The 12,164-nt window shown below is 27.5% G+C and overlaps 1 protein-coding gene across 2 annotated transcripts; it reads right to left on the reverse strand.

The window, feature by feature from the left end:
* Nucleotides 1-3,306: 3,306 nt before the first annotated feature.
* LOC105147411 (uncharacterized) lies at nt 3,307-9,977 on the reverse strand. 2 transcript variants are annotated; one of them, XM_011058397.2, is made up of 5 exons: nt 9,829-9,977; nt 6,306-6,692; nt 5,490-5,671; nt 4,583-4,740; nt 3,307-4,309 (listed from the first exon to the last, which is right to left on the reverse strand). In XM_011058397.2, exons 2-5 carry the CDS (start codon nt 6,484-6,486, stop codon nt 4,108-4,110), a joined length of 723 nt encoding a protein of 240 aa, XP_011056699.1. In that variant the 5' UTR covers nt 6,487-6,692; nt 9,829-9,977; the 3' UTR covers nt 3,307-4,107. The 2 variants fall into 2 exon arrangements, with proteins under 2 accessions (XP_011056699.1, XP_011056701.1); XM_011058399.2 differs by lacking the exon at nt 9,829-9,977 and adding an exon at nt 6,943-6,957.
* Nucleotides 9,978-12,164: the final 2,187 nt, after the last annotated feature.

The raw sequence follows: 12,164 nt of genomic DNA on the forward strand, positions 1-12,164 counted from the left end.
AAAGAAATTATTATCCGTTTATTTTTAATAAGAAATGATTTTTAGTGATGTGGCAGAACATATTTTCTCACGGATTTTAATGTTATATTAAAGATATGATAAAAATAGTAATTGTCATTGACATGCTACTAAAATTATTACTATCGTAAGTATAGTCTGAAATATTCGAAATGCACACCCTTCTGTAACAAGATTACTGGTATTTGACAGATGCTTAACTTTTCTTTGCAAATGGATCTTATGAATTTGACATAGAATCAGAATACATTAAGTTCGCTCTCCATTACAAAGATTGTTCTTCTTTGTATCGGATACTAACCAGCGTACTACAAAGCAGATGGATTTTGATATGATGAAATTATTGAGTTTATAGTTATCTTGAACACAATGAAAGTGCTGTTATAAATATATTAATGACTTTTTATTGCGATATTGTTAAGTTTTATATTCGCAAATTAAGAATTAATAGTTAATACGATCTAATTGTTGTTAATATTTGTTCTGCATTTATCAATATTAAACATTGGTTTAGAAAAATTTGTGTTATCATACATATTTTCTACGTTTTCGTATAATCCCGCATTACCAAAATTTAATTATGTTTCTATATTATCATTTTTATTATATTTTGAACAGTATTGATAATTGTATATTGTATTATAAATAATAATTGTATTATAATTGTAATATCGAATTGTATAAAGGATAATACAATAATGAATAATATTTAAAAAGTTATTGCAATTTCATTAGCAAAATACGATAGAATAATTAGACATAAAAATAAAAAAATTAATTAAAGATAAACTTACCTGCAAAAATGAGCTATTAAATTTATTAGTAGTTCGTTTTGTTTTATAAGTGAATATACTTACAAAGAAAAGAGGACCGCCGATAAAATTGGCGGGGGTGGTGGAGGACCACTATAACTCGTTTTTGCTAAATTATATCTTAAATATATGTTTAGAAGAGATTGAATTTATTAAAAGTCTTTCTAATTCCTAGTAATTACAGTCTTCTATTAAAAATCTTTCTAATTGCTAGAGACTTTGATATATACTAGTAATTATGTTTGATAAAAACGAGCTAAAAATTTACATAAAGAAACATAACTTCGTAATTTTATAAAATATTATAAAATAAATATTATATAAGACAAAATTCACTAAATTAACTTGTTTGAATTTCCAAGTTCGTTTATTAAAATTCAATAATTTTTATTTACATGTCTAGGAGATGCGAAATTAAAACTTTTTCGTTCAAGGATTCATTAAAAATCCTTCCTGGATAATCGGCACATTTCTATCCTGAGGTTTTAGTACAGAGATGAACTATATTTCAACGATATGGTTTTATTGATAATGTCAGAAAATGTATATCACATAGTTTCCAAACTGAAAAGGGATGTACGGGCGATTTCGACGGTAACAGAAAAAAGGCCGGCATGGCCTCTTTCAGGTTTCTCTCTGCTTGAAAAGCTTGGGAAGAGGAATTGTGTATACAGATAGTGTAGGTATACATACTATTTCCATATCTAATGTCACACCTGCGATTATACGCTCACGGTATCTCGTATTGAGTTAAATTTGAGAATGTATGCGTGCGAAAGAAAACGGAGTGATACTATGCGGGATATTGGGTCGTGTGTTCTGAGTTATGTATGAAGCGCATGATGCTTCATTTGTCCTTATTGTTTATCAATTAATAAAGAAAGATACAGTGTATGATACATGACGATACAACATGCGCTTCATGCATAACTCGGAACGCATCCATTATAGCGTTAATCTCAGTTTATTAAAAATGATACATACCGTTTCCGTACTTGGCGTCAAACCTGAGTTTATACGTATGCGAAAAGAAACAGAATGATACTGTACGAAATATTATTGCGTTAATCTCAGTTTGTTAGAGTCATTTGAGAGGATCACAGTATAATCAGTAGAAAAATAGGATGATACACAGGATGTCATGTGTTGTTAGGGTATAAACAATAATTTCACATTTTCAAACATTTCAATTGATTTCCAGTCATTTTCAACGAATTAAACAACATACGTAAATGAAACGCTAGATTTTAAATACCTTTCGTCATGATAATTCCTCAACGATTGCATTTAAGTGAAACGATTCTTCTTAAAGAATTCTCTTCCTATTGGAGTATACATTATCAAAAAGTATGGTAAACAAATGTAAGATTTGTAAACAATATTCAATTCATTCCTATCAAGGTATGTGCATGTGTAAAATTTTAATTTTAATTTTTTCAAAACATTAACATATGCATGATGCAACAAAAGAAAACAAACAGTGAAATCGTAAGAACTTGGACAATAGACATACGCGCAGCGAGAAACGTGAGGATAACTTTTTACTGTTCGTAGTTCGGTGAGCTTTCAATTATTTTTGTTCGAAAGCGAGATCTTGCCCTCACGCGAAATTGTATCTTTCAATTTGCATTTACATATGTGCGTATAAGATATGTAAGATATATTATATTTGTTTTGTAAATTTTGCAATTTATGTTTAATTATTCAGAATTAAAATACAGAACAATTTATTCTATTCAAGAAAAATTGTTTAGTATACATAATTTATAATACAAACACCGTCATGCTTTGCAAATAAATACATATATTGATATTTTATATCAATATTAATTATATTCGAAATTTTGTTATTAGTATATATTGATATATTATTATAATATATATATGAATGAGAGATAATAAAGATTCCACTTTTAAAAATCTTGCATAGGGCACCAAAGATACTGGAACCGGTTCTACCCGAGAACGTCGGTTTATGAAACCAATCAAACTGTAATGTGATATACAATAAAATATATTAAAAGACCGTATATGTGATAACACAATTATAGAAATCAAAGCCTTAAACGGACTAGCTGGATCTTAATGCTTATATGATTCTTATGTGAATTTCTATACTACGTATGTAGTCCCTAGAAACGCACGTCGAAATGATTTTTCTTGAAACGCTAACGCTACTAAACTACCGCAGTAATATCACGAGTTAAATTGATTGTTAAATTGCTAGTCAATTTAACTCGTGATATTACTGCGGTAGTTTAGTACAGTATATAACTTTACATAAGACACATACAAGCATTAAGATCTAGCTAGACCATTAAAGTTTTTAAAATGATATCTTGTATAACATCAATTAAATGGTTAGGCACTGCCATTGCACCAGATCATCATCTGGCTATCTGAAAAAGAAAGTTAGTCTGAGCTAATAAGAATCAGCGTGAGCGGAGGTGCGAAAAATAAAATTTTAACAAATAAATTTGTTACTCCATTTGATGTCTTCTTTATTTAAAATCTTGATAAATCATTGATTTTTTTTTTTGACATTTCGATTCTCTTTGGAATCTTCATCAGTAATATTCGTAATTCCATACTAGATTTCGCGAACGATCAAGATAGAATCACTTACAGTTTGCCAAAACTATAGTGTAATCACACGATCGCCAAATCCTGTCATGAAACTTTGGACAATATTAATATTCACAATTAATAACTTTTTAATACATATTATGTATAAATTTAATTGAACTCCGTTTAAGCCATTTGGAATGACGAATAAATCTAACAAACGTTTAAATTGACAAAGGTCGAATCGACGGAAAACAATAAGTTATAATAAATATCACATTACTCATCGCATCATACTTGAAAAAAGTACTTCAACCAATAATTAAATATTTTATTAGAGGATGATACATGATATTCGATAAAATTTTATCGACGAGTTACATACAATCATCCACATTTCGCCTTATATGTAGAGAAAATATATAAAATGTTATCTATTATAAATAGATAAACATATCTGAATACCGCGGATGCATGTTTATCGGAACAGAAATTAAATTTGTCTGCATTATGACAGGAAGCCGATATTAATGCGCTGATAATAAAGCAATTTCTTTATTCGTTTCAGCGTGCCTTGCGGTAACATTGAAGAATATTTTTGGCCAGTTTGAATTAGATAAATTTTACGTAATTTGCATAAATTTATTCCAATTTACAAATTAAGTTTTAATTTATGCATCTCTTTATTTATAAATATCGCTCGTCTATTGAACTATATGAATAGTTTACCCATGATTTTGTATGCTTTGGAATTAATATTAGGATAACATTCTTTTCCGTCCTTGTCCACTACATCAGCGAAATTTTTTGTGAAGAATTCTTCGAATCCCGCACCCGTTGCTGACTTCTGCGAAATTATCGATGTGAACGCAGTGGCTGTTGCTGGCACCCCATACGTAGATCCGATTAAATCTCTAGATAGAAATTTTTTTGTAAGTTATAAAATCTGATTAATATGATAGATATTAAATTAATGGAAATCAAGTATTACAAATGATTTAGATGTAAGATTTTGAATGCAAGATTTATTAGAAAAAATTGAAATTCTACTTTATTCTAAAAGAGATTTATGCAATTTTTAAAAAATTTTTTTGTACCATGTGAACTGTGGCATGTGTGTAAAATTGCGAAGAATCAATAACTTAATCTTTTCTTCATATGCGAACTAATATCTTAGTAAGTTATACCTGACTTTTAGTATTTCCTTGCCTAATCCGTATCCTCGATAATCGGGGTTGACGCTAAGTCCAGCAGCAGTTATATACTTGTCAACTTCGTAACGTTCGAATACCATATTCGTTAGAGATATAAGTTCATGTATAATTTTCAATTTCTCTGATTTAAACTGAAACAATTTTATTATATATTATCAATCAGATAATTAATACTTAATGTATAGATAAGAAAAAAGCTCCTTTAAACAATGTTACGACAAAAAGCGAAAAGAAATAAAAATAAAAATACGAATAAGAAATTAAAACATTTAACGATCATTATATGATGAATAAATATTTATATGCTGATAAATCATAACTTTTGTTAAGTAATCTGTGTTCAACAATGTATTTTTAAGATGTTAGGTGTCAGTTTTTAGTCTTGAACACTGTCTGATTTCTAAAGGAATTAGAATAGAATTTTAAAAATTATATATTTCTTGATTTTTTATTTTGTTTATTTTAGTACAAATATTTAAAATAATAACTTGCTTGTTATACAAGTATTACATTACATCTATGAGGCATTTATTAACGTACTCAGGTAAATCCTACTAGAATTATTGCGAATCACATGACATATTCCATTGATGAGCTCATTTTGAATGCCAATAAGAATGCACATCTGCACGTACACTAAACTATTGGCATACGTCCCGTAAGAAAAAATCAAGGCACATATTCGACAGAGTCTAGGAGATACAGATTACTTAACAAAAATTATTCAATTGATGATTTAATCCAGTATCCTTATATTTATCATAAATGTTTGGAAACACTCTGTATGCATTTATAAGTTCTTGTAATAGAACTCGCACAATAGAATGTGTGAATTCGAATACAGTAATCAAATTTACTAACAAAGTTTAATGTAGCTAACCTGATAATCGGGCAATTTCTTTTTTTTGTTTTTAACCTCGATGCCCAAAATATTCATACCGGCGATTATGGGTTTGCCACCATTGGGATTGTCGATGAATGCAGCTACAGATATGTCTTCTGCGAATAATGGACGCCATAGCGAAGTTATATCTTGTATAAATAGAGGGTCATTTTTTGCATCTACAAATAATATAGAGTAAGAAGTGAAAAACAGGTATAATGAGTAATTGTATAAAAAATAATAATTTTTTTCCATTAGGAATCATTCTAAAAATAAAAACAATCTGAGAAAGAGGAGGAAGAGAGAGAGAGAGAGAGAGAGAGAGAGAGAGAGAAATTTTGACTTATTCTAATTATACATTGTTAGAAATGTTCTTAAATTTCATTAAATTTTAAGTTACACAATTTGAACTTAATTTCATTACATAATGACATTACATTAAATTTAATGTATTTATAACTAAAAAGTATATTTGTGTACAAATACATAAAATTTAATGTATTTTTCATGAAAATTTATGAAATTTAATGTACTTTTCATAAAATTTTATTAAAAGTACATTAAAATTTCATAAATTTAATGTACATGTTTATTACATTTAAATAATTGCTGTAACTTAATTTTCAGTTAAATCATTTATTACTTTTAATTTCGTCCATAACTATGAGTTTCATTTACATGTAAAAGAAGCTCGTGGTTACATATCTGATTACAACAGTGTAGCTTCTTTTATCTTACAATTAAATTTACAAATAGTAAATGAGAACATTTTATAATTATTATTATTTTCAATTGATAATTGATAAAACTTACTGAAACATTTACAAGTTGGTTCATCGACTAAAAAGTATGTGCACATGTGTTGAATCGCGTCCTCGTACCGATCCTCGGGAATCTCCTGAATCGTGAATTTCATTAGCTTCCCGTCCTTATTCTTCTTTTCTATCACTTGCCAAACCTTAGGTGGCTGACCCAACGGTTTAACGCGCAACATTTTATCTATTTCCTTCTATAAATCTTCTCTGATGATTCCGATGCTTATTTTCTATGTGTACAATTCTAAGCACTGCACTTTGTTCAAACGTTGCAGAAACGGTTGATCTTTAACATTAATAATGCGCTGACCTCTGTCCGTTGCTCACTAGATGGCTACAGTCGATTGAATGAATTGGCTTTATTATCAACTGCAACAATGCCCTACTGAAAAAAATTATGTCACAACATTACATAATGAAATCATGTAATTAAAACATATAAATCGTGAAACAAATTGTTGCAAGTCAGTACGTAATTTTTTTAAACGACGCAATTTGAAAAATCACATGAAGTATTAGAAATAATTTTATTAATCATGTGATTTTATAGTTACCGAATTTTAAAGAATTGAAGATAGAAATAAAAGAAAAAAGAACATATCATCATGTGACTTTTCAAATTACGTATAATTTACTTTTAAAAAATCACTAATTTGGAACAATCCATTATATGATTTACATGATTTCATCATGCAACTGTGTGATGTGATTTTATTTAGTAGGGTGTGCTCACTGTACTACTTCACGAATAACAGATGCAGTACTGTCGTAATAATATATGTTATCGTATATATATATATATATATATGTGTGTTATCGTTTCTTTGCTATCTATTTTGTTTGCATATATGACTTTTTTCTACATTCGTTTTATCTAAATTAAATTTGTTTATCTAAATTTAAAATTGTGTAGATTTTCAAAAGATAATCTTCGTGTGATAACTACAATGTTATAAAATTGTAATTGTTTGTAGAGAAGAGAAAAATGAAATAAACTAATTTAAATGTAAATGAATAATAGAACTGAACCATAACAATGTAAATAATAAATGTAAGTAATAAAAACTAAACCATAACAATAAACAGGAACGGAAAGCATAACTTTACCTTTTAAAAAAAACTAATTGTAAATATATTATAAGTACAGTAACTCAGTTTACTTTTATAACAATGTATAGTCGTATTATAATAATAGTCTATGTACATTTCTCATGTAATAGTTAACTCGCATCAATCATATGACAAATACTTGATACATACAGTGCTAGAGCACTTATTTAGTCATTATCACAGTGCATGTGCAATCCTCGTTCCACTTCTCTTGTGTACATTAACATTATTTATATGTTGGGCACATATGTATACGTAATACTACTCATTTTATAATAATATCATAAGTTTACTTAACCACGCTAATAAAATACATACAATTCCAATAATCAAATTCAATAACTGAAGCAAACTATTTTCGAAATAATTCGTATGTATTATATTTATTCATTGCAATTATTCTACTTTCAAACAACGACGTTGAAAATTTAAAGAACATTTTAAAGAAAATGCACTTTTTCTATATTTTAACATCTAAACATTCAAACTTATATTGATGTGATCAAAAGATTTGTAAGATTTTTTTCCAGGTTACAGTATTAAGTGTATCATGTAATTTTTGTATATGTCATTTGGATTCTATCGGATCATATTAAGAAAATTTTTTACTCATAATTTAAATGTCTTGTATTTAATTACTAGGAAAATATTCGTTTTCGTTCATTAAGTTTTTCATTAAAAATTCTTCGAATCTAGCATCTCTTTTTGCTGTTGGTTTCTGATGTGGCGAGCAGTACTTAGGACTCCGTACATAAATCCGGATGATAAGATTCTTAGATTTAATTAAGTAGAGATATTGATAAGAACATAAAAAACTGATAACGTTATAAAATACATAATAGAAATCGAGTATGAAAAACTAGAGATAATTTACGTACACCAATAATGAAATAATGATTATTCGGTTGATATAACAAAATTTAATATAAAAATATATAACTTTTATATTACTTTGGCAATATAAATTAAAACAATCAAAACAAAACAATTAAAACAAAGACATTAAGCAAAAAGTGACAGAAATACTGATATCATTCGAAAACTATTTAAAAAAAAAAATAAAAACTACTTCCTTGAAAAAAAATTTTTTTTTAACTTCAGTCTGATATGAAGTTGCAAAATATCAATAATTTATTGCACTTTTCATGTTCAAAAAGTAATGTTTCAACATAAGTTACATAATCAATAAATATTTTCAGTATATTTTAGAGATGTGTGTGCGATCTCCGGATCAATCTGCCAAATATCGATTTTTTACAAAAAAAGAAGTATATCGCTATGAAATAGCTTTCTTTATTAAAGTTCTCACAAATACTAAATTACATTTAAAGAGAATGTTGATGAGGTCAATCAAAACAAACGAAGTGATAAAGACGATAAATAAATATTGTCAATAAAATGTAAATGCTTGAATATAACGAATGTAACGTTTGCTATGAAAAAAATTACAATTAAAATGCGAATATTTTAATTATAGAGAAATTCATATCAATAACTTAAATTAGATAATGATTTGATGTAAATTGATTTATATTAGATAAGAATACTGATGATGACCAGATAAAATTATGTAGAATTGAAACGTCCATTTATAAATTATAATTGTTTTCATTTCGTAAATACATCCAGCATAAAGGCTTATATTCTCATTGGTAATTGCAATTGACAAAAATGATAGCATTGATGCTTGAATATAAATCTTAATTAAGTCAGATAAAATAATACAATAATAAAAAATACAATTATATTAAATAAATTGTCTATATGATTAAATTATGCCGATTAACGCTCGTTAATTAATTAAAATTGTAGATAGATTGAATTTTTGATCTAATGAAAAATTTGGTGATATTTTTAAAATACATTATTTAACAGAAGTTTTAACGTTATTACAAATGATAATGTAATAAATCGTTACATAATACTAAATTTTCAAACTTTAGTTATAATTAATATATTAGTTATTTTTTTATAGAGTTAGTTATTCAACGAATTAATTTTAGGGTATTTAATATATCTATATTATTAACGACGATTATTACAAAATTAAAAGTATTAAAAAGGCTCTGTACTTATAACAAAAGATAGTATAAAAGAAGGGCAAAGAGCCAATAACGTATAAAAAAATTTTAATTTATATAAATAAACAATTAAAGTAAACAAACGGTTCAACAATCGAATCATTTTCAATGCCATCTTACAATAATATAAACATCGTTTTAAATTAAAAATCCGTACATGGTCTTACAATATTCTTACAATTCCTTAATATAAAATTTTTCTTTCTGTGTAATACGCTGCGAATCATTTTTATCAAGAATTAACAAAGTCATAAGAAAATTCTGGAAAAGTAATCGTGAACAAAAAAAATTAATATTAATTACATAAAAATTAGTAATATGATAATGTACCTTAGTAAATCTGTTAAGAATCCAATATTACACAACGAGAAAAAAATGTAGACTGTAGTCCATTTCGTGGCACAATATATAATAGTCTTTTTATTTTATAAGTTATTCAAATTCGCAAAGGTAACAAGCATCTGACTTACACGATGTCAAATAACGAAATGTCAAGCAGAAAAATTATCGAGAACGAAAAACGGAAAAATAGGGGGAAAGATAAGAGAAGATGTTAGGAAGGAGAAAGAGAATGTATAATGTTAGAATACAATTCCGGCAAAGACTCCATGTCATTTTGTTTATTTATCCCATGCTTCTGTTTTTAAATGTGGACCATTTCAGATATCAATATTTATTGGCTTTGAATGTTATCTCTTTTATTATATGAAGGCTCTACACCTAATATATCTAATATATCTAATATATCCATTTAAAGTTATGATTTTCCTCAATACGATGATTGGAAATCACTGATGGAGATTTTGAACTTATATTGATATCAAAAACATGTTCATGCAATCTGGTCTTTAATTGTCTTTTAGTTTGGCCAACATAACTGACATCACAATCCTCGTAAGATATTCTGTAGACCACATTTTGATTCTGAACGTGTTCTAAATCATCCTTTCCTCTCTTTATGAAACTTCTTAATGTGTTAGGAATAGTAAAAGCCAATTTACAATTAAACATATTAACAATAGGTATAAATCTTTCGGATATCGTATTAACATATGGAATCGTAAAAAATCTCTCAGTGTCATTCTTATTCTTATTCAAATTATTAATCTTATTAATGTGATATTTAATTCTATTATGAATAGTCGAAAAAATAAAACGTAACGGATACCCATTCTGTAAAAAAATCTTAATAGCGTCAATCAAATTATTTTGTTGGAATTTCAGATGACACAAACAAAAAATCTTATCCGCAACTCCATAAATTACACCTCTTTTATGACGAAGTGGATAATGTGAATGGAAATTAAGAAATCTATCGGAAAAAGTTGCTTTACGATATATATCAAAAATTAGATTCCATTCTTCAATAATCAACATCGTATCTAAAAAACTTATTTTTCCATCAAGGCCAATCTCCATGGTGAACTGCAATCTAATGTGCAACGAATTAAAAATATCCAAAATATCACAAATACTCTCAGACGGAGCAGCTAAGATAATATCATCAACGTATCGATAATAAAATAGCAGTCGACAAGGCAGCATTCCGATAGCCATTTTTTCAAAGTCCTGCATAACTATATTTGCAACAACAGGTGACAAGGGTGAACCCATGGGAATCCCAAATATTTGCTTGTATATTTTTTTATTAAAAAAAAAATCGTAGAATTTAAAACCATCCGAAAGGCAATCAAAAATTCGTCCAAAGGAATTTTAGTCTTCTTGGATATAGCATCCCACCTTACAAACACACTATCAGATGCCAAATCTATAGTATATTAGTAAATAGAGATATCACATCCAAGGAAACTAACATAGAATCTGGGTCCAGTTTAACATTCTTAAGTTTATTAATTAAGTCAAAGCTATTTTTTATAAAACTAGGAGTCTCTGGTATAAAATCTGTAATGATGTTATGCAGAAACAATGATAGATTATATAATGGGCTATTTAAAAATGAAACAATGATTCTCAGAGGATAGTTTTGTTTATGTATCTTCGTTAAACCATATGCTCTAGGAATGATCCCATCAGTCGTACGCAACCTCCGATACGTCAAGTCATCTATTAACTCTTTTCCTTTCCACCTACTAAGCATGTTACGTAAATCACACGTAAGTTTTTTTGTAGGATCTTTAGTTATCAATTCATATGTATTTTTATCTGAAAGTATCAATTCCATCTTAGATATGTAATCTAGTTTATTTTGAGCAACAGTGACATTATCCTTATCTGCTTTAGAAATTAATATTTCAGGATGATTTTTTTTTTACAAATAATTTTGTTGTCTTAAACCAATCAAATAATAATTATTACAAATATATTATAAGCGAAACCAGAAGTACGGATAACGATTTTATTTTACTAAATGATTACATTTTTTGTAAATTTCTTTCCATATTAAAATTTATATGAAATTATTGAAAAGGAAAAAAAAAACTTTTCCCGGAGGCCGGTATTCAAAAGCGCTTATATGATGTTAGCGCGCTAACATACTATACTTTACGTTACGCATATTATAGAATTTCAAAGATAAAAACGCGTTCTGAATACGGGCTTAGGAGTGGGTATCATTGGTACTGAGAGCAAAAATATTTGATTTAGATGCGATTGTTCCATCTTTAGATACACTATAAGTAATTTATTTATTAAATAAATAAAAGAGT

This window comes from Acromyrmex echinatior, chromosome 1, assembly GCF_024713525.1.
Source record: "Acromyrmex echinatior isolate Ae372 chromosome 1, ASM2471352v2, whole genome shotgun sequence".
Lineage (NCBI taxonomy): Eukaryota > Metazoa > Arthropoda > Insecta > Hymenoptera > Formicidae > Acromyrmex > Acromyrmex echinatior.

What these genes read in the sequence shown, in the direction of transcription:
- LOC105147411 (XM_011058397.2), bottom strand. Translation starts at nt 6,486, where the DNA reads ATGTTGCGCGTTAAACCGTTGGGTCAGCCACCTAAGGTTTGGCAAGTG. An exon ending in ACCAACTTGTAAATGTTTCA is followed by an intron (nt 5,672 to 6,305) that starts GTAAGTTTTATC and finishes TATTATTTGTAG; the next exon opens with ATGCAAAAAATGACCCTCTA. An exon ending in AGAAATTGCCCGATTATCAG is followed by an intron (nt 4,741 to 5,489) that starts GTTAGCTACATT and finishes AAATTGTTTCAG; the next exon opens with TTTAAATCAGAGAAATTGAA.